At 42.4% G+C, this 21,861-nt stretch overlaps 3 protein-coding genes across 5 annotated transcripts; 1 reads left to right on the forward strand and 2 right to left on the reverse strand.

Moving 5' to 3' along the window:
* Positions 1-588: 588 nt before the first annotated feature.
* rad54b (RAD54 homolog B) lies at positions 589-18,111 on the reverse strand. 3 transcript variants are annotated; one of them, XM_006801311.3, is made up of 16 exons: positions 17,707-18,111; positions 15,134-15,291; positions 14,810-14,996; positions 7,501-7,713; positions 6,003-6,302; positions 5,731-5,893; positions 5,373-5,598; positions 4,849-4,935; positions 4,638-4,758; positions 4,401-4,540; positions 4,020-4,310; positions 3,738-3,901; positions 3,368-3,629; positions 2,825-2,891; positions 2,542-2,739; positions 589-2,449 (listed from the first exon to the last, which is right to left on the reverse strand). In XM_006801311.3, exons 1-16 carry the CDS (start codon positions 17,903-17,905, stop codon positions 2,229-2,231), a joined length of 2,997 nt encoding a protein of 998 aa, XP_006801374.2. In that variant the 5' UTR covers positions 17,906-18,111; the 3' UTR covers positions 589-2,228. The 3 variants fall into 3 exon arrangements, with proteins under 3 accessions (XP_006801374.2, XP_006801375.2, XP_087704310.1); XM_006801312.3 differs by lacking the exon at positions 17,707-18,111 and adding an exon at positions 16,518-16,625; XM_087848184.1 differs by lacking the exons at positions 589-2,449; positions 2,542-2,739; positions 2,825-2,891 and having other exon boundaries at positions 3,513-3,643.
* Positions 8,008-11,192, reverse strand: LOC102791825 (fibrinogen silencer binding protein). The gene is made up of 2 exons (XM_006801310.3): positions 10,193-11,192; positions 8,008-9,535 (listed from the first exon to the last, which is right to left on the reverse strand). The coding sequence occupies exons 1-2, from the start codon at positions 10,597-10,599 to the stop codon at positions 8,980-8,982; spliced, it is 963 nt and encodes a 320-aa protein (XP_006801373.1). The 5' UTR covers positions 10,600-11,192; the 3' UTR covers positions 8,008-8,979.
* rnf41l (ring finger protein 41, like) lies at positions 17,928-21,773 on the forward strand. Its single transcript, XM_006801313.3, has 6 exons — positions 17,928-18,313; positions 18,418-18,624; positions 18,785-18,924; positions 19,633-19,795; positions 19,881-20,001; positions 20,977-21,773. Exons 2-6 carry the CDS (start codon positions 18,419-18,421, stop codon positions 21,379-21,381), a joined length of 1,035 nt encoding a protein of 344 aa, XP_006801376.1. The 5' UTR covers positions 17,928-18,313; position 18,418; the 3' UTR covers positions 21,382-21,773.
* The last annotated feature ends 88 nt before the right edge of the window (positions 21,774-21,861 follow it).

A 21,861-nucleotide genomic window follows, 5' to 3' on the forward strand; every position in this document is an offset into this window, starting at 1 on the left:
TTTACGTCACTGTTGCTCAATGATCCAAGGTAAGTAAACTTTGCATTTCATTTTGAAAGGTCTGGAAGAACTGTGGAGAGGGGCACAATCCAGTACAGTTTGGTGACTCGGTGGGTCATCTGCTGATGTTTGCAGTGGTTGCTCCTCTGTGTTTTACCAAATCCAAAGTCAGTGAAGCATTTAACAAGGAAACTTTAGATTCAGAGAATTAATGCTTCCATCTGCTGATCTATGATGAAAAATATCCGACTCAGAAATACAGATGATCTGTAGACTGCTGTAAAAGCAGCCTGGGTTTCAGTGATGCCTCAGCAGTCCAACAAGCTGATCACCTCCATGTTACAACACACTGACACAGTAATTTGTGGTAAAGGAGCTCCAACCAAGAAGTAAGCTTATAAATAATTATACCTTTCAGAAGCTGTTAATACCTGTTAATCTCCTTTTTAAAATAAAATTGGTCTCAGGAATTATTCAGTTCTCCGGTATTTCCTGTAAATATAGAGCACTAACAATAAAAATAAATGAATCTTTTTTAATGGCTGATTCAATTTTATTTATTTAGCCCCAAATCAAAACAGTCGCCTCAAGGTTCTGACAACATCCAATATGCCACCTCCTCCAGGAGGACAACAAGATGTTTCCAAGCCAGCCAGATGAGATAATCTCTCCAGCGACTGCCCCGTGTCGCGAGGGCCTGGTGGCTAGGCCTTAGCCCAAAAAAGTGATGTGGGTTCAGTGCTTAGTAGATCAGATGGCGGTCACAGGTGAAAGTCCTGGCGCTCCGATCCCTGGCGTTCAAAACTGGCTATATTAACATGGAAATATTTCAGCTCACGTTTATTGAAAATAAAATATATGGAAGTTTCTGAGGAGCACTAGTATACTAAAACAATAATGTATAATACCACATATCTGTGTACATCTTGGCTCTGTATGTAGAAGCCAATTATCTATAAATTGTATTCCCAACACTAGTCAGTTATCAAGTACCTGCACATCTCAATTAGCATCCACACATTTACTTAGGCAGGCAGGTTCATTTTGCTGTTTTCTTTCATATACTTGCACTTCTCTTTGTGATTTCTACATCCTAAACTGATGAGCTTCCAGAGGGCCTACATTTGATAGCAAAATGACATATTTAATATATTGCACAACATGCAATGTTCATATGAGGCCGAATCCTGGCACAGGAAGTGTTGTGTTTCAATTCCCATTGTGTCCACAGAATAACAGCAGGTGTGTGCGTAATCGTCCAACTGTCATATGCATACAAAAAAGTTATCATCCCAGAGACCCATTTATTATACAACGAAGTTGCTTAACAATCACACACAGTGGTGATCCTCGAATAAATGATAATTGCACTGCATGGAAATGCATTGTATACTGGAGCACAGTCAATCTGACAGACCGAGACTCAAATCATATGTGAATTCTGGGTGTGCACACTCACATGCACATGCACACGCACACACACACATGCAGACACTACATGCTGTAACTCCCACGCGGCAGCTTTGTGTTGAAGAGCATGAACAGACCAGTGTCATCCAAAATAATAGACTGAACAGACTGCAGTATGGCCCACATCGACAGCCCAGCAGATTTGCTCGCTCCACAGTAACGTGTGTGGTCATTGCATAACAAATTCTGACATTAAAGCACGAAGGTGGAGGCAACGACAGTGGAGGCCAGAGACCCCCACCCCCCACCCATCCCATTGGGATGGGTGGGGGGTGGTGGGGGGTGGGGCTCATTCTCACTAAGCAAACTGCTGTAAACAAATTCTTTTGAATGTAAACACATTCTCTCCATTCACTGGGCACGCCACAGAAACATAAATCCTACCAATAATAAATATTCCTTTGGATAGAAATGTCTGTTGAATGGCTGTACCCATGATATAAATCTGTATTTTATATGCGCCTCTTTCACCAGCAAGAACTTTTCAAACACTGACAAATGTTAAACATTTCTTAATCATTTATGCTTATTTTATAGAATTTTACAGTGAGTTATTTTGCATAAATAAACAAAAGGTGAAAATTTTAGGGCAATACAGAATCGCAGGAGCAAAGCGGTTTTAAAACTACTGGAAATAGCGTAACGTGCAGCAGTGGTGGAGCGTTATTCATACGTCAAATCGAGGCTGACAAAGTCCAGAGGACCTGAAGAGGTTTGTGCAGAAAGCTATGCGAGTGTGCGTCACGCGAGTTGGTTGTTTACTGGGTTGCGTGAGAGATGGTGGTCTGGAAGGCGAAAGTGATGTTGTTTCGCGCGTGATCGAGGTAGGGGTCGGAGAAGGAGTGTGTGTCACCGGAGAAATGTCTCCACTGCATGAGTTCGGACATGCTGAGATGCTTCTGTGTCGCCCCCTTACGGTCACCTTGGCGACCGAGCTGGCAGGGCCGTTCGGAAACCAGCTCCTCCTCATCTGTGATAGCTGAAAATGAAGACCGCAAAGATGTGAGGAGGCATGATTTTCAGTCTTTTCGTGCTCTGGTGTCAGCGTGTGTGGCGTGTATGTGAGCCTACCGCTGAGTGTGCCATCCATGCCGCAGCCACAGTTCAGCAGGTCATGAGTCAGGCAGGGCGTCTCCGTCAGGCTGAAAAGATCTCGCAGGTCACTGGTGGAGAAACTCGTGTGCTCTGCCCCTTTCCCCATGTCAACCACGGTTCCAGAGAGTCCCTGTTTGGACACCTGTCGCTGAAATATACGCTCCTCAATGGTGCCTGAGAGAAATAAACAAAACTTTAAAACACTGTTGATATGGTGCACTTTTTTTTTTGTTCGGAATTTGTATTTACGCGTCCTTGCCTGCAGTGAGAAGACGGTAGATGTGCACAGTCTTCTTCTGTCCATCTCTCCACACCCGAGCCATGGCCTGGACAGAGAAGAGGGGGGAGGATAACACACACGTATTCAGTGCCCTCTGCTGGATTTGCATGTACTCGTACACAAGGGCAGCTTCACACTTATTCGATTCATTTCATCTGCCCTAAGCAACGACCTCCGGGCCATAAATATTGGGCCAAAGTGTGTCAAAGGAAATCAGTTCTCACAGATTTCCATATTAGAAATGCCTAATTTTTTTAATACCTATTTGATCTTTTTCTCCCTGATAACAACACTGATAATTTTCAGTTTCTTTTAAGTGTGTCTTAGTGAAATCCTTCACATGTTTTGGTTCCTGTCATTTTCATCGTGGGTTTTTTTAATATTTCCGTGTCATGGTTACCATGTCCATCTTTTACATACAGCTCACAATGGATAACAATAAAACCAAAGGCACTTTTAGACTTCATACAACCCCAACTTTTGAGTTTTTCTACCTTTTCAGACTTACTGTTTGTATTTTACCTGAATGTCATTGGCAGGGTTCCAGTCGATGTCATATAGCACCAGGTGGGAAGCGCCAATGAGATTAAGCCCAACCCCACCTGCTTTAGAGCTCAGCAGAAACAGGAAGTTCTGAGAATAGGGACTGTTGAAACTGTCGACCAGTCGCTGCCTCTGGTTTGTGGGGGTATGTCCGTCCAGCCGACAGAAGGTGTAGCCCATGTGTACACACAGGTCCTGGAGCAAGTCTAGCGTCTGAGTGTAGTTTGACACTACGACCACCCTGCAGGAGCACACCTACTATCAAATGTGACGCTTGATAAATAAAGTAAAAAAAGAATCCAGATGATCCAAACAACCAATATCGTCTTAGCGTCACACAAAAACACACCTGTCTGAAGAGCTCAGCTGTCTAATGGCGGCAAGCAGGTCTGTAAGAACCAGCAGTTTTCCAGAGTCAGCCATGGTGAATCCTCCTGAAGAATAGGATTCTGGGAAGAGATCTGCCAGCCCCTCATATAATGAACTCTCCACAGAGCCAGCATCTGTCCTCTCCTACCAACAGAACAACCCATGTTCATGGTTAGGACTGGGATTCACGATTATATATTTACAGTTTCCACTATGATCACAGGTTTCTGTCCCCCCCAGCCAGCTCATAAAAAAAATTAACCTTAACAGTGACGTGGAGCAGTCCGGGGTGATTACAGAGCTTTTTCAGTGCGGTGATGCAAGCCAGATGTGTGTGGGTTTGAGTGGAGCCCTGAAGGCAGGCCCTGAAGACTCTGTGGCAGAGGAGGTGCTTGTACAGCTCTCGTTGCAGAGGGGACGGCTCGCAAAACAACGTCCAGTCGAGGCGAGGAGGCAGGTAGCGGTTGATGATTTCCTGCGTCCGCCTCAAGATGAACATGCCAGTCAGACGAGAGAGCTCGGCCGCTCGCTCCTCTCCCAAAACTCTCTCCTCCTGTTGGCAGTGGAAGATGTAAGATCGGGTTTAACACCAGATAACATTTTTATAACAACTGCACAGGAAAGAGAAAGGAGATAGGATTACCTCTGTGCATGAGGGCTGTCTGGAGCGCAGGATTGGTTCCTCGTATACTTTTCTATAAGCAGTCGATGAGCCCAGAATCCCAGGGTTCACAAACTCAATGATGGCGTAGAACTCCTGCAGGTCGTTTTGAACTGGAGTGCCTTCAAAAGCACAAAAAACAGTCTGTTATAAAACATCTGCAAGCAGTTGTAGCTGCCATTCAGAAACTCCCTTCAGAAACTCCCTTATTGCTTTCACCTGTAAGTATGACTCTGCGATTACACTCGAGGCTGCTGAGGGCTGATGATGTTTTGATGTTGCTATTCTTTAATCTGTGACCCTCATCACAGATTATAAGACCAAAATCAACTTTCTGGACCTGAAAACAGAAGGAAATTACAAGATAAGAGTACAAAGATCAAACAGCTTCTTTGGAAAAAGCACGCTATGAGACATCGGGAGAACATACCTGCTCCAGGCAGCGCAGCAGCATTTCGTAGCTTATCACAAGAACGGTGTGCAGTGGGGACAAAACGAATTGCTCTATCCTGTGGTCCTAAATACATTTCAATGAAGAAAAAAATGGAATTACTTAATAAACTCCAGATTAAAGTAGATGATTCATTCAGATACTTGTTCTCATTTTAATTATTTACAAAAAAGATATTAAATCAAGAAAAGCCGGCAATAAAAACGGAGTAGCATAATTAAGTCATCGAATAAGAGAGAAGAATTATTGCAATAGAATAAAATAGAAAGCTTATAATAAAATGGATGGATTTTTGTTAAACCACAGACATGTACCTAAGAGCATGTGGGTTCCTTCTGCGTTTTAAGCAGTGTGACTTGTTGCAGTATGCACTTTAATACAGAATGGATAACAGGACATATACATATGCACTAAAGCAGTGAGTTCACATTCTCTTTCCAAATAAAATCATGTTGTTTCATGATTAACTGAACCAAGAACTTGTAATTATAAAACAAAATAACCTGATCCACAGTGAAAACGCTGATCCTCTCACGGCCCAGCCACTTGTTGAATTCTGCGGCCCAGTTCTGTACCAGGCTGCCAGGTGTAACCACAAGCACACGCTTAGCAACTGGCCTCCCACCATAAGGTCCCTGCTTCAGCAACGTCCAAGACAGCGCCACACTCTGGAGAGTCTTTCCCAGACCCATTTCGTCGGCCAGGATCGCACCGTAGCAACCTGCAGCTCTGAACCACAGACACATAAGCACAACATCAAACCAGTGGCTCCGTTTTGTTTCGTTTTTTGTGTGGGGCTACAACAGATTGATTAAGAGGTTTTTTGCACAGCATTTCATGATAGCCAAACAGCACTGTCACCTCATGCCCATGACACACTCGTAAAGGAAGAGCAGGCCATCCCTCTGGTGCGGTCGCAGGTGTGTGGTTAGGTGTGGGTCAAGCACAACATCGACCATAGGAAGCCCTGACTTGTTATTTAACCACTGGTGGTTGGCGGAAGGGCGAGGCATCACCAGTGCACCTAAAACGATATGAAATAATATTATTAAAATACAATATAAATATATTTTTTGCCAATTTATGTAGGTAATAAATTAATGCATCATCAAACTCCAACTTTATCCACACACCTGGAGCGAGGGGGTCATGGCGAGGTCTGCGGGTTTGTTCCTCCTCTGGTTTTGTTTCTCTGTGGCCCGCTCCGCCCACCATTGTTGGAGGGCAAAAAGGTTTGAATGCCAAGCGGCAGGAGGGTGGTGGAGCAGACTTTGTGTTTAACTCCACTCGCTCTGTTTGGACCTCCTGAAAACAGCGCCCCTTGGCAAAGTCCTCAGCAGAAATGACTCCCATCACCTCCACCTCTTTCCCACCAATCGTGAGAGTCTCTCCCTCAGAAAGCGAGGCCAGCTCCGACACCTTGTAGCCACTACCTACAGTTCAGATATGCACACTTGTCAGGATCACATGTACTAGGAGAAATCAACTAGTATTGACCTACTTAGCCCTTTAGCATATTTTAATGTTTAATGCAGTAAGCTTCAGTTAAGTGTAAAAAGTATGCTTGTAGAATTTTATTTAAGATTTGAGTATTTAATTATTTTCCAGTGTTTCATGACTCTTTCAAGAGTCAATAATACCTTACTTGACAGAAGCCTGGGTATTTCCCTGTTATTTTTATATTTGATCTTGAGTAAATTAAATGTCAGGTAAATAATTGTAATTACAGTACTGATGACTTTGCTTTCATTGAGTCTTAAGTCAGTCTTAATTTCTTTATATTTTGCAAGGAAAATGTGAAATAAACAGGTTCAGCAATTTACTGAAATGTGTAAACAGAGTTTTTTGGTGCAAAAATCACATTTTATGCCTTTCACACTCTGTCACCTTTGATATTCTTGTTAGATTAGACCATAAGTGTCAAACTCTGGCCCACGGGCCAAATTTGGCCCGCAGCCTAATTACATTTGGCCCGCGAAGCCATACCAAATTACTATTAGAACTGGCCTACTGGTATTATACAGCTAATATATCTATATATTATTTAGTATTAAGCTTTGCTTATTCCATATTCAGTTTTTCAGCAAAACTTGTTTGAGTCCATAAGAAAAGATTCATTCTTATATCTGGAGGAAGATTTTTTTTTTCAATAAATATTAATGTTAGCCCGCGACTTTGTTCCAGTTTTGAATTTTGGCCCACTGTGTATTTGAGTTTGACACCCCTGGATTAGACAAAAGAAATGTAAAGAAATTATGTATTTTTCTGACAGGCTGCTAATGATAAAGTACTTGTGTTTGCCAAGTTGTTTGTTATGTGTAGACACCACACTGGTTCATCCTTCGAATTAGGTGCCTTTTTATTGCTTGAATGATTCATAGATCTGCATTTACAAGACTGCACTGAAAATGAGTGAAAAAGTAGCTGATGTTCAAAGAAAAACTCTGAAAGTCCTCAAGAAAGCCTGGAGAACTACAAGTCTAGCTCCTTGGAAGCCAAATATAAAGAAATGCAGGCTATCTCAAGGCTTTTTGTATATAGTCCTATATTTAATTGGGCAGTTGTCATTTTAAATACAAGCAACAGCTACACAGGTGACGAATTAAAATTTGATGTTGGTGTCCGTCTTACCCTTTCCAATATCCTTCCCCTCCATATCTTTAAGAGTGACTGTGCGTCCTCTTGTCACCAGCACTGCGTCTCCCTCCCAGCGCTTATGTTTCTTCTTGCTGGCCTTACACCACACCACACTGAAGTAACGCGCCCCATCCTGACTGCAGCCGGAGTCTGAGCCTGCAGGAGGCTGAGGGGTTTGGGGAGACCCAGGAGGGCCATCATTCACTCCTGTAACACAAAGACATAAAACAAAGTCAGATCCACCAGATGTACACAGGAAATTGACCAGCAGAGGTCACTGTCGCATCAAGATTTTCAGCATAAAGGCTTCTACACGCCATTGTTGGCTCCACCTATCATGGAAACAAAATACAACATGTACAAGGCTCAAACAGTTAGCACAGTGAAACAATGCAAATGTCAGCAGATGCGGTCACCTTATGATCTTTCATCAGCTTCTACAAGGCGGATTAAAGATTTCCTATAAAAGTGGAACACGTGACTTAGAAATAAACAGAGGACCAGAGGAAAATGGTTCTTTTTAATACAAACACGTGAACGCATAGACAAACAGTAAGAGAAATGGGCAACACTTGTATAACAACAGTACAATACAATCAATGTTGAACTCACAATAAATAGCAGTAACACCAAAAACCATCAGGGCCCCTCCCTTCTTTTGTTCGCGCAACCGGCCAACAGTTCAGCAACCAGCGAGAATTACTCACTCGAACATTTTTGTTATCCCAATAACAGATTAAGGCCTTCAAAAGTTTACCTTGTGCTGCAGTCCTGGTATCTCTAAAATTTGCTACTACATGAATGGTTTTTGTAGGAAATCTACAGAATGAATAAAAGCGGCTATAAAAATTGTTTTGATAACCAAAACCTCTCCAGAATGGGTGGAAATGTTCTTTATACAGAGATAACAACACGTCACTCACACTGACATCAAGTACTTTAACTCTTACATTCATATTTTTCCAACAATCTTAGACAATAAAGATCATTAATGCCTTGCTGGCACTCCTGTAATTAGAGACTGGTGGTAGGTGTAGGCAGGAAGAGCACCACTGAGGTACATTATCAGTCAATACTACAAATATTCCCTTCCAAAATTTGGACTTTTATACATATTGGCCTGTCACAGTGTTATTGATGTGAGCTTTGTTTTATTACATAGATGTTTGTCCCTACTTTTGGTACTCATGGACACGATGATGCATTTTTAACACAGACAAGCACAAAGACAGATGGCAGCAGGTGTTATTATCCCAATTATCCTGCAGGACGTAAACAGGTTATCTGTGTGTATACGAGGCACTATGTTTCCAAAAGAAAGTCAAGTCCTGAAACTGATCTCACACAACCAAAACAAAACAAAATTGGTGACTGCTCCAAAGCGCTTTTTTTCTTTTTCTTTTTTTTAAAAACTGTACTACTCAGAGCCCCTCCCTTTCTCACAGTGACCACAGAAGTGCATGTTGATACTTGTTATAGAGAAATGGGCAGTCCGTGTCTCAGTCGGGTTGCCTTCAGTTTCTCCACTTTGATCTTGGCTCGCAGCAGTTCCTCCTCCAGTTCCTGCTTCCTCTTCAGCCCCTCTCTCTTCTCCTCCAGGTACAGGGCCACCTTCCTGTGATTGGCCAGCACCAGCTCGTGCTCCTCTTTGGCCAGTTGCAGAGGCCGAAATCTGTCCGGCTCGTGGTGAGGGTAGATGTCGTTGGGGTAGAGCTCATGGCGTAAGGGCAGCGGCGAGGTGGAGAGAGGGATGTTAACAGAGGAAGGAGCTGGAGATAACGACGCTTCATAATCATGGATGCTGCCCAAGTCCTGCTCTCCCTCTCGCTCCTGGCCTCCTTCCAGCCGTGGTCCTGTGTGTGCTGGGAGGATGGGAAGGTCTGGCGGTGGTTTTACATCCTGTTCAGCGTCCAGCTGGACCACCTCATGGGGGATACTTGGGACAGATGCAGAGTAATCCTGAAGTCCAGCCAGAGATGAGCTGCTGCCAGGATGTTCGATAGGAGAGTTGTGCTTGCTGTATATTAATCTACAAATGGGAAAAACAGGATTAAAAAAATAAATAAATAAGTGAGCCTGGAGTGCTTAAGCAGCATTTACTATATCTTGTTTATGTGAAGTGTGTTGAAACCTCTGCAGGTGGGTAAATCAATCAAAGAATTAGGTGAATGATCAGGGAACATTAAAGGGAGTGAAAGGAAAATAAAGGATTTGGCAACAAGTCTTGGTGGTTACAACCTCACACGTGTGAAGCGTTTTTGATCCCACTCTTATTCATCACTAGGATTTCTAACTGTGATGACTGCCTTTTAATCTGAATTATTCAGTGTATTTTTCTCCTCTGCGTACTCTCTTAATCCAGCATGAGGATATTTAGCAGCATCTTACTTTTTGTAGTCCTGAGAACACGAGCTAAATAATTATTTTGGAGCCAAGTTTCTGATAGAATTATCAATGTGAAAACCAGACCTATGTATTTTCCAAATGTACTGATGAGCCGCCAGTAAATGATGGCAGGTCATGCAGTATGTCCTCTTGAGCCTGACAGTGTGCAGTGAGTAATCTGATTGGGTTTGGGAGCATGAACGGCAGCCCCTCCTCTCCCTCAGTATGTCCAAAACTCTCATGTGACTTGTGTTATCCTTTATCTTTGTGTGCGTATGTGTTCTCATAAGTGCAACCGTACCTGCGCAGCGCCTGGTCCTTTTCGTGGATGGGCACGTGGTGAAACAGGTGAGGGATCATCTCCATAATTCTCCTGGTTGGCTCGGAGATGCTTGCTCTGTACTCTGGCTGGGCGTGTCTCCTCTGCATCACTTCCTGCTTGGCTGACTCCTTCAGTCTCTTGTAGAGGGTCCGGAGGCCCTGAGCTGTGCGATGGGGTCTGTCTCCTCCCAGGGCATTGTACTGTTCAGCAACAGTGTCCCAGCACTTGTTCTTGTCCACGATGACCGCGTGCTTGTTGGTGTGCTCCTCCAGGATTCGGATGTGAGGCCGGACCAGCTTCAACAGGTCCAGCTTCTCAGAGAGGGTGAAGTTGGAGGAGCGGGCTTTACCCACCATACTGGACAAAAACACAGAGCTGGATGCCATCTTCTAGCATACTGGGCTCACGCAGACCAAGTCTGGCCTATGGCTGTCACCCTTTAGTAACCACACTCAGTAGTGTGGGCTCCTCTCTCTTCCCACCTGTCTTTTTTTCAGTCCCCGCCGCTCTCTTCTCCTGGTCCACGGTGACACACCAACACTGGTCTAACTCAGATACATGTCACATTTCCCCCCTTCGTCTTCTTCCTCTCCAAATCAAACATAGGCTATGTCTAACAAGTGCATGGATTCTCACACTACTCCTGGACTCCCTCTCAGCTACGTTGCACAACAAAAACAGGCTGTGCTGCACACAATAAGAATCAGGCTTAACTAGGCCAGCCTCGTTTAGGCCCCCGCCTACCGCGGAGGGCTTTGGATGAATTCCTCCCAGCTTAGGCTGACGTAGCTAAGCCGCTTAAGCCCAGCCCGACCTACTTACAGCTCGGTCTCTCTAAACCCCAAACCGAGCACAGCACAGAGCACAGCAGAGATACACCGGCTCTACAGTGTGACAAAGGGAGTGCTGCAGAGGGACACTGCCCTCTGCACATGTGCCACAACAGTTTGCAAACAGCACACTGTAAGGTGTTAAAGTGTCACATGTCTAACGTCCTAAAGTGAGTGATGCTTTGAATCAGCGCCGGCTTAACTAACTGAACCGGGGGGGGAGGGGTTTGTGAGCGCGCTGCGCATGTCCGTGGAACCCGCGCTTCTGGCCGTGCTTCAGTGTAAAACGAATGCAGACGGGGAACGCCAGCTCCGCAGCGCACGCGGCGACTCCGTTGATTAAATACGTGTGTGGGCGCGTGCAAAAACAGCTCCAGGAAAGCGTGCTCGCGCCGCGCGTTCTCAGGAAGTAAAACAGAAGCACTGGCTGCTCTGACAGGAGGAAGGGGAGGAGAAGGAGACGCTGATCCCGAGCACAGTCCGAATCTGGCCGCTAATTTGCATAATGCTGGACCTGCTGTCACTCAGCCTTCGCCCGCCCGGTTTAACATCTATCCTATGTGCGTGTTATTATTAGACAGAGCGGAATGCTATTTATATAAACGTTATATCTCATTATAGTGTCTGCTTGCAGCCTCTGCGCGGGGTTTGCTCGAGTTAGACTTTGCAATATAACAGCGAATTTAAACAGCAGTAGTTGGTACGTGTAGGGCACATTATGAGGAATAATCGCTAATGTGGTGGTGATGACGATGATGATGATGTCCATGTAATTTATAACACATGGACAGGCCAGTAGCTGTAAACTCTCTTTTGGGGCCAGCCGTACCTTATTTTACACAGCAAACATGAAAAGGCTTCAGGTCCTGAATGATCCATTTAGGACCGACAACCTCAAGCCAAATATTTGTGATGAGTAATGTCCCTGCCTTTAATGCTGTAGATCGATTAACCGATTATACAAATGTAGCCCAAAAACCCCCCAAAATGATTGCACGACACATTTTTAAGGAATAAATTACAAAAAATAAAAAGCAAAATGCCTGATGTTGCAAATATGATACAAATTTAATCTCAGTGAATGCAAAGTAGATGGTGTGGCTCAAGTAAATATACAGCAGAGCTTTGTGTTCAAGGTGACAGTGTTTGTATCATCTGTCTTTCTTTTAAAAAGGCAACAGAATCAGTATTGTTCTGTATGTACACATTAATATCCATGATGCTTTTTGCCTGAGGCAAAAAAAAATTGTCAGCAGTGTGACAACATCTGTCCCCCTTCCTCATCTTTTGCATATTTGTCACATTTACATGTTTCAGATCATCAAACAAATTTAAATATTAGACAAAAATAACCTGAGTAAATTCAAAAAGTATTTTTTAAATTATAATGTATTAAGGGGGGAAAGTTATTCGAGCCTACATGAAAAATTAACTGCCACCTTTGTAAAATCATAAATTAACTGATTAACCACAATTTTTAGAAAGTTAAGTTCCGTTTCTCTGTCTACACCCGAGTCTGATTAATGCCAGACCTGCTGAGTTACTAAAACCAGTCTGACAAAGTGAAGTAGGTTCAAAGATAAAGCAACACATCATGCTACGATCTAAAGAAACAGCTGAGAAACAAAGTCACTCACTGTCACAACTGTCAGTCAGGCTTTGGCTTTGGGTCTCCAGTGAACCACGCTGACAGCCACAAATGAAGAAAACTGAACAGCGGTGAACCTTCCCAGGAATGACTGGTCTACCAAAATTACTCAAAGAGTGCATCGACGAGTCATCCAGCAGGTCACAAAAGAACCCAGAACAGCATCTAAAGAAGTGCAGGCCTCATTCACCTCAGTTAAGGTCAGAGTTTATGATTCAACAATAAGAAAGAGAAGGCATCCATAGGAGTGTTCAAGGAGAAAAGTACTGCTGACCAGAGAGATCACAAAGGCTCGTCTCACATTTGCCAAAGAAAAACACCTTGATGATCCTCGAGACTTTTGGGAAAATATTCTGTGGACTGACAGCACAAAAGTTGAGCCTTCTGGAAGGTTTGAATCCCGTTACATCTGACGTAACACAGCATTACATAAAAAGAGCATCGTACGAACAGTCAAAAGTGGTGGTACAGTACTCTGATGGTCTGCGGCTATGTGGACAATTTGCTGCAATTGAACCATGAATTCTGCTCTCTATCAGAAAATCCTGAAGGAGAATATCCCGCCATCCTTTTAAGTCCTAAAGCTTAATCTCAGGTTCTGCAGCAGGAAATTGATCCAAAACACACCAGCTCATAATGGCTCAAAAAAGGAAAAAAAAGAAAGAAGAAGAAGACGGTTATGGAGTGTCCTAGTCAAAGTCTGGATTTAAATGTGTTTGAGAGGCTTTGACATGACCTTAAACAGGCCGCTCATGCTGGAAAACCCTCCAATGTGGCTGAACTAAAGTAATTCTGCAAAGAAGAAAATTCCTCCGTAGTGATGTTAAAGACTCATTGCTACTTATCGCAAACACTTGATCGCAGTTCTTGCTGCCAAGGATGGCCTAAGCAGTTATTAAGTTCAAGGGCAATTACTTTTTTCACACAGCATCAGGTAGGTTTAGGCAGCTTTTCCCACTTAATAAATAAAATCATCATTTAAAAAAATAAATAAATAAATTTTGTATTTGCTTGGGTTGTCTTTTTCTAATATTAAAATGTATTTGATGATGTCAAACATGTAAGTGTGACAAATATGCAAAAAAAAAAAAGATTAGCAATAAAGCAAAATTAAATCTTGCATAGATTTATTGCTTCAGACGCCTTGAGGCAAAAAATGATTGAAAACCATAATTAACGACATTTTAGAATATTTGTCATAAATAAAGTACAATTATCAAAAACAAAAATAGTCCCATTAAAAAATATTAATGTATAAAATATAACGGAGCCCACAGCTTAGTCACTTGAGAGCTAATAAAACAGAAACGGCTGTTTCAGTAGAACCTTCATGACTAAACTACCTAGACCTAATGAGGCCACAGGTATGCTGCATGCTGAGGCTTGCACTGTCTTTGTCACTGTAACACACAGGGTTAATTGGTTTAGCTTTTAATCTCACCTGCATTTAATTAAAAACTAATTGGAAGTCTTGTTTGATTTAGGAGCAATCCATCTTAAATAACAGCTTGTAATGGAACCATGATTTTGTTTTCTGGTGGAAATCTTGAAGCTTTTCTCATTTTCAAACGTTGCATCTCCTCGTCTCCTCAAGGAGAGGGGAATGCTTGCTGGATTAACTTTAAGCAAAGACACGCAGGTATACTCTTCACAGTCAAGAAAAATGGTGTGAGGCACAGCTGGAATACTTAAATCATGGTACAAGAAGAAACTACCTCTGAGTTGTAGCAATAACTCAGTGATCACACCATCAACCCTTCACTATTTGTGGGTGTGATTAAAAAAATAACTACATTTAATTAAAAGAAATATAAAAGTCATCATGAGCAATGTTATGTCCATCTGATTCATCAGACTCCTTTCCCTCCTGGCCTTGCACTCTTTGTTGTGGTCTTTTTTTCCTCTCTCTCTCATATGAGGCAAACATATTTGTCCCCATATTTGTCTTTGCACATTCCCTGACATACATTGCTGAAACTATGAGAATCTCCCTCCAGGAATCAACTGACATTTGTGAGTTTTTATATTGCTGCTATGATTATTAAATTGGGCATAAGAAGTGAGAAGATGGGGTAAGAAAAAGACAAGGCTTTACATGGCTGTATTGTTGTTTTTTACCTGCTGTTTTATAGTCTTCAGCAGAGGCTCCTAATCCAAGGTTCTGATGCTTTGTCTCAGCCTCATTTTCCTTACTCTCAGTTGCACTGAGAACACGAGCCAGAACCTTTGACAAGGCTGGGGCAGCTTCAGGCTGGACGTTAAACTCTGTCTTACTTGCACCTGGTGTTGCAAGGTTTCTCTGGATCTGCGAAATGAAGTACGGACAAAAGAGAATTCTTAATATGAGGAAGTGTGATAAAAAAATAATGGAAAATAATCAAATTAGAATGATAAATACTGAGGGTTTAATACTGTAGGAAAAATGTTGAGAAAAAAACTTACTTTATCCAGTGCATTGCCTGAACCAAGTTTGGGGGTCAAAGGCTTGGATTGAGCCACAGAAAGTGAAGTACATGCACCAGGTGGCACAAATCGAGGCTTTTTCACTGCATTACCCAAGAGCTTGCTGGGAGCTCCAGAGCGCCGCATCTTTCTTTTTCCTAAAGACAAAAAGCAACCAATACAATAGTCAGATTGTCTATTCTTATTTAATTCACTTAATGTACAGAATTCACGTGCTTGCTGCATACATGCTACTACTGTACATTACCTAATGTATATATTATATATAATGCCCCCCCCCCCCCCCCCCCCCCTTTTGCACAAGTCGAGGAGCATGTCAGGTTACATTTCACTGTGTGTTATACTTGTATAACTATACATGTGACGAATAAAGAACCTTGATCCTACAAGCAGATTAATAACTGCCATTATATTATTTTTCTTAGCACATTATTGCACCGCTTTAATCAGTGACGACGAAAACAGCACATTCTGAAATCAAAATTTTCAACCCTCTTGAGATTTGATTCAGTGTCGTGAGATGTATTTTTTGCACTGTGGGTTTCATTCTCCAGTAAGTCAGTGTTTCATCCAGTAATAAAACACTAATATAAAGCTAGAAGACGGGTAGCTTCCTCCTGCTTTTCTCTTCTTTTGTGTATATTTCTGATCAGTGATCAGTTTTACCTCCTCATAAAATATAAGAGGAATGTATGCACACTAATATAGTAAATTTAATGCATTACGTTTTATGCAAATACAGTAACAAAATCCCAACAAACACCTGGACTTGCCTTAAGGCGTTACTGCATGATTACCGCTTATTACAGACGGTTTAATATACTTTGAGTGGTTTAATATCAGGGGGAAAAAGAAAAAAGAAAACAAAAATATCTTCCTCAAAGGTACTCACTTAATAACTTCGTAGGAGGCATGTAGCAAAAACTATCTCGTTAGCTCAAAACAAATCCAACTCCAACACTATTTATTTTAATGTCACAGTCCTTTAGCATTATATAAACACACCTAGCTAATGATTTGTCCCTATTAATAACAAAAAATTGAAAACTTGGATTATTTGCATATGTAAATTCTGCACTGGGTAAACTGCATATCGAGACGAAAATAACTCACTCAATCCTTTTTTATCATACATAAATCCTTGGGGTCACTATCCCTCTGATGGCTTTCTAGCTTTTTCATGTCCTCAATTCCTGCTTATGCTGGAATAATCGGCATATCAGGATAATTTCTAGATAGCAACATGAACCTGTTACACAGCCAGCTAGCTAACACTAGCATAAAGATAATAATAACGCGGTTGGAAGTCTAATTTAGGCTTTATTATCAAGTCAGATAATGTGTGACAACGTATTGTACATACCCCGACGAGCTAAAAGTTAGATGAAAACACCTGACATCGCAGCCTTTAACTCAATTGCAACAGAACTCGTCTTGTCTTTCCTCTTCAGTGACTCTAGCACCGGTTCAGTTTCTCCCGCTGAACAGTTTGAAGAATCTGATTGGGCGAACCAATACAAATGGGCGTGGTTAAAACGAAAGGGTACGTTTGGTTCTTCTGTCCCTACAGTTTAGCCGTCGCATTCAATGGAGTTTATATCCCGCTTGAATTTCAGCAACCGGTCGATCGATAACTTGTGAATCGAGCTCACCTACTACTCACTTCACCCCTTCATTAAATCACAGTGAAAGCGTGAAAGGAGGAATATTTGGGAAATATAAATATTGGTATAACCGTTTAAGTAAGCTGCTATTCGTAATATTTTGTTTCACTAGCACAGCTACCACAGTAAACTCGCCTCACATGTTTTTTTGCAAGGCTAAGGCAAACGTGTCAACTTTTCAAAATTTACCGCAAATTACTCAATTTGAGGGTACCTGAAAGTAATACTTATATAGTAGTTGTATTAAGTTATTTTCGCTAATACTTAATTATATTGATATTTAATAATATTAATTATTAATACTGATATTAAATGATAATACTGACAGGACCTTTATTAAGGGGAAAAAAAACCCTATCCAAACCTCCAAACCTTTCTGCATAATTCAAGTGAGATTGAGCTTCAGGGTAAGAACGGATGGCTGGAGATTCTCTGTCAGGATTTTCTGGTAGACAGTAGAATTTATGGTTCCGTCAATTACAGCAAATCATCCAGGTCCTAAAGCAGCAAAGCAGCCCCAGACCATTACACTATCACCACCTTGTTTGACTGTTGATATGATGCTTTTTTTTAAATGAAGTGTTAGTTTTATGCAGTTAGTTTTATGCAGAGGTAACCAGACTCAACCCTTCCAGAAAGTTAAACTTTTGTCTTGAGGATCATCAAGATTGACGTATAATGACTTTCACTGTGGTTCACTGGCATCCCGAAGATCTTTGTCTAACATTAAAATTAGTTTGATGATCTGAAAGATTTAAGTGTGAAAATATGCAAAAAAATAAGAAACCAGGAAGGGGGAAATACTTTTTCAGAGGACTGTATGCATAAGAGAGCTTTACTTGGTACGGGGTCCTTTTGAATTACTGTTTGTGTGATTGTAAGTCTTACTGAGAGGATATAAAGAGAACAGGATGATGAGTCCAGGCATTTGGTGTGCTCTTTGATTTTTGTGATCATGCGTTCTTGTGCCATCTGATATTGAGTCTGTAATCCAATCATGGAGGGAGAGAGTGTAATCCATCTTAATCCCACATTCAGAGAGAGAGAGAGAGGGAGAGAGGGAGAAACCTAGGATCGGGTGGGTCATTAAGAGAGAGAAAAACAGCTGAAGGACAGCAGTAATCTCTGAATGCTTCACAACAGCAACACAGGTTTTTAAAAGCTAGACAACAACACTGCTGCAGAATTTGTCTGCTTTAGACTCAGTGTTCAGTGTTTTACTGTAATTCGGCCTGTCTCTCTCATCTGATCTGGTCCCGTCTGACAGCTGCCTTCCTGTGTCCTGAACCCTTGTTGTCAGGGTTACCTCTCCACGGAGACGCACTGTCAAAGGTAGGGGAGGGCTTCAAAGGAGAGGAGACCCTCACCTTTATGGTGTTAAGAGCGAGGATGTGGCAGAGATAGGACGCCAGGTTGCCTGTGGAGGAAAGAGTGGAGTCAAAACCTGCAGAAAGAAGGAAGTAGGAGTTGGTTGAAGTGAAAGTTGACATCTGAGGTAAGATAAAAAAAGAAAAGAAACAAATGAGGAAACAAGACTGCTTCCTGCTTTCCCCGTGTGTTGTTTAATCTGTTTAACTTTTCTTTTTGTTTTTTTATTAGGATGGGCTATGATCTGGAGAGGTTTGTAGGTTACGTGAATGAGGGTCTACTGTGCTGTGTATGTCGAGACGTGCTGGAGCGCCCCCTCCAGGCACCCTGTGAACATGCTTACTGCAGCTCCTGCATCAGCACCTGGCTGGTCCATCACCACTCCTGTCCCGAGGACAGACTGCCACTGGATGTGGGTAGCCTCAAACCACTGTACAGGTCAGTCTCCGTCTCCTGCAGCTGTGCTGCTTCCTTCACCTCCTCGTAACCATGCACTCTTAAGTTTTGCAGATAAGTTTTCATGCAAGTCAGTAGCGTTATAACAGTATCCTGCTTTTCTCACTCTAAGAGTTTCTGTCTGTGTTGGTTTGATTTGCAGGTACATGCGTAATGATCTGAACCGTCTGCAGATCCGCTGTGTGAATGCAGCACAGGGGTGTGAGGTGGTCTGCTCCCTGGAGAGCCTCCACTCACACGAGGACGAGTGTGAATTTGCCTTCATATCCTGCGCTAACACAGGTACATGACAACATCACACCGGACAAAACACTATTCATGCAGTGTGTTTTTATGAGTCTTTATGACAGTAAAAGTCAAACTGCTATCCTCATGGATGTGTATGTTACAACTGTAATGTGACACGTCTGTGGGGGTGAACAACAGGTGGGCCCTGTTGTTGTCTTGGCTACCCCAGGAACAGGTGCACTTTTAGGACAGAAAGCTCCCACAAGCCTCACACAGAGAGCACTGTGTGAGAGTCGGCTTTCATTCATTCTTTAATGAGTGATTTTTAGGTCTGTTTGAGACATGTACATGCAAGTGTGCGCTTTTGTGCTCACCATGTGTCTGTGACCCGTCTTTGGCAGGTGGAGAGTACATATGTTACCACTGTGGTAGGTTGAATCACATGTGGTGTGCGTGCATGCGGTGTGCAGTTTAAGTCACTAAAAACACCTGAAATTTCTGCTGTTGTGTGACTGCAGTGATCTGTGACTACACTGTAGATTTAATAACTCTACTTTAGATACACAAAGTGTTTACAAAGTACATTTTTGGTGGTGTTAGTAGATTATCTCCTCTTTGTACACACAGATGATTTTTATGGAAAAATTTGTGCCTGCAAATAAATTTCATCTTTGTGGAGATGCTTTAGAAGCCTGTCTTATACACTGATAACGTGGTGGCTCCATGCGAGCCTTTGCACCCTTGTGACTTTTCCCCTCTCAGGCTGTCCCGTGCAGGTCGAGAGGCGGGGCTTGGAGGCTCACCTGTCAGAATGTAGCTTTCGCAGCAGGGAGTGTCCTAATGGTTGTGGCCACACGCTGCTCTCCATTGACCAGTCACAACATAATTGTGTAGCGGAGCTGCGCACTGAGGTGGAGATGCTCAGGTAAGCTCTTCTGTGCTCTCTTCTAAGCCTGAACTCAGAGGTAACACCACCATCATAACTTGGTCTCATTAAATGTCAACTGTAGGGTGGAGATGCTGTGCAAGGTGGAAGAGGTGAGACGAGAGATGGAGTCTCGGCTGGACTCGCAGAGGAGGCACATGGTGCAGAAAGAGTCTCAGCTGAAGAACGAGGTGGAGGAGCTCAAGGTAAAATGTCCTGTTACCACATAAATGCAACAGAAGATTTACTATATGAATAGTACTAAAGCACAGATTTGTGACCTTGGGATACATTTACTATGAAAGTACAATGCAGTGTTTTGCAAATCATTTTAAAAAATGCTGAAAGTTTAAAGGAAAAATGCTTTTAGAAGTCTGAACTGTGTGAATGTCAGCTTAGTATTCAGACATTTTTGCTCGGGTGCCATATTTTTTAAAAACAGTGAGAACTGTTTTTTTCACTGTCCTTTTGAAATAAGCAAGGCCTGAAAATTATGTCTGATTCCTCACACCACAGGACACCTTCTCAGGCCTATAAATGGTGGCAGTTTACAGATCTTTTTTATGTCCATAAAATCACAGTAAAAAAAGCTGTTTTGGAGCATTAAGATGTGTGTTAAGACAATGCCAATGAGACTTAACATCAGTAATGATATTAACAATCTGGGAAAGGTTATACGGTAATTTCCAAACTGTTTGATTATACAGCAAGGAAGATTATTTACAAGCAGAAAACACTCAAGACAGTTGCCAGTTTTCCCAGAAGTGGATATCCCAGTGTCAGACTGTGCAGTGCTGAGAGAAACTGTAAAAAAAAAAAAACCCAAACTACCTCCAGACTCTACATGCCGCAATTTATTAAAAGTTGAAGTTCATGACAGCACAATTAAGTATGGCGTGTTTGGAGGGGTTGCAGGAGAAAGCATCTTCTCTTTAAAAAGAACATGGCACACAGCTTAAGTTTGCAAAGATGCATTTGAACAAAGAGTTCTGGAACGATGTTATCTGGACAGATAAGATGAATATTTGGAAGTCAAACACAGCATATCAAAACAAACACGTCACACCAACTGAGAAGCACGGTGGTGGTGGGGTGATGATTTGGGCTGGATTTGTATTCACTGGAATACACCTTGTAATCATTGGGTTAACCATGAACTCCTCTGTCTCCTCTGTCCTCAGGGTCAGCTATCCCGTGTGATGTGTGACATGCGTGCACTGCTAGGTGCAGAGCGTTTGAGGAGACAAGAGCTGGCAGAGGCAGAGCTGGAGAAGAGAGAACTGCTACAGCTCCTCAGAGACCTGCAGCCCACCAGGAGCCAGAATCCCACTGAACAGGCAGCCAGGGACCAGCATCAGGGAGAGGTGCAGACATCAGGCTGGGAACTCCACACCGAGCCAACCAGACATCAACAGAGAGAGGCTTCTTCACATGCCTCCAGTCTGTCACTGCATTCAGCCCAGGCTTCACATGCATCAGGCCCACCCCCATCACCACAGCTGGGTGAGGTAGGGCGCAAGGGTGGGACCCGGAGTCTGACCTTGGACTGCATCAAAAAGAAGAGCAGGGAGGTGACAGTGATCTGAAAAAGCTGCAATATATGAAATCTTTATTTTTGTATTATTTAGCAACAAAATTAGGGTTTGGGTAAAACGTGTTACAAAAGGAAGGTTTTGTTACGCTGTGTTTTTAATGCTTAAAGAGCAGGTCTTTGTGTGTTGGATTTCCTTCAGACCCCCAATAAAGATTATTATTATTTGATCATGAGATCAGACTAAACCATCATTTTAAGTGTATCGTCAGTGAGCTTCAAGAAGTTGGAATCCCCAAACATATATTTTTACAACTGAGGTTAACCACATAACGATTCAGCGTGGGTTTTTGTGAAATTGAAAATGCAAAAAATAGACAAGTTTAAAAAAATTATGTTGAATTCATTTTTTCAATGGGAGAGAATGTTCAATAAAAACTGAATTTTTCAAAAAATTTGAATTTTCTAGCAATTATTTCATGGCTCCGACTTTTAAGGGTTAACGGTCACATATTCCACCTATTTAAGATATATT

The sequence above is a fragment of the Neolamprologus brichardi genome, chromosome 11 (assembly GCF_056152115.1).
Source record: "Neolamprologus brichardi isolate AB-2024 chromosome 11, ASM5615211v1, whole genome shotgun sequence".
Lineage (NCBI taxonomy): Eukaryota > Metazoa > Chordata > Actinopteri > Cichliformes > Cichlidae > Neolamprologus > Neolamprologus brichardi.

Coding starts and splice junctions, on each gene's coding strand:
- rad54b (XM_006801311.3), bottom strand. CDS start 17,905: ATGACCCACCCGATCCTAGGTTTCTCCCTCTCTCCCTCTCTCTCTCTC. Junction 3,630..3,737: donor CAGCTGAGCTCTTCAGACAG/GTGTGTTTTTGT, acceptor GTGCTCCTGCAG/GGTGGTCGTAGTGTCAAACT. Junction 2,740..2,824: donor CTACCGTCTTCTCACTGCAG/GCAAGGACGCGT, acceptor TATTTCTCTCAG/GCACCATTGAGGAGCGTATA.
- LOC102791825 (XM_006801310.3), bottom strand. CDS start 10,599: ATGGCATCCAGCTCTGTGTTTTTGTCCAGTATGGTGGGTAAAGCCCGC. Junction 9,536..10,192: donor AAGGACCAGGCGCTGCGCAG/GTACGGTTGCAC, acceptor TCCCATTTGTAG/ATTAATATACAGCAAGCACA.
- rnf41l (XM_006801313.3), top strand. CDS start 18,419: ATGGGCTATGATCTGGAGAGGTTTGTAGGTTACGTGAATGAGGGTCTA. Junction 19,796..19,880: donor ACTGAGGTGGAGATGCTCAG/GTAAGCTCTTCT, acceptor TGTCAACTGTAG/GGTGGAGATGCTGTGCAAGG. Junction 20,002..20,976: donor ACGAGGTGGAGGAGCTCAAG/GTAAAATGTCCT, acceptor CTCTGTCCTCAG/GGTCAGCTATCCCGTGTGAT.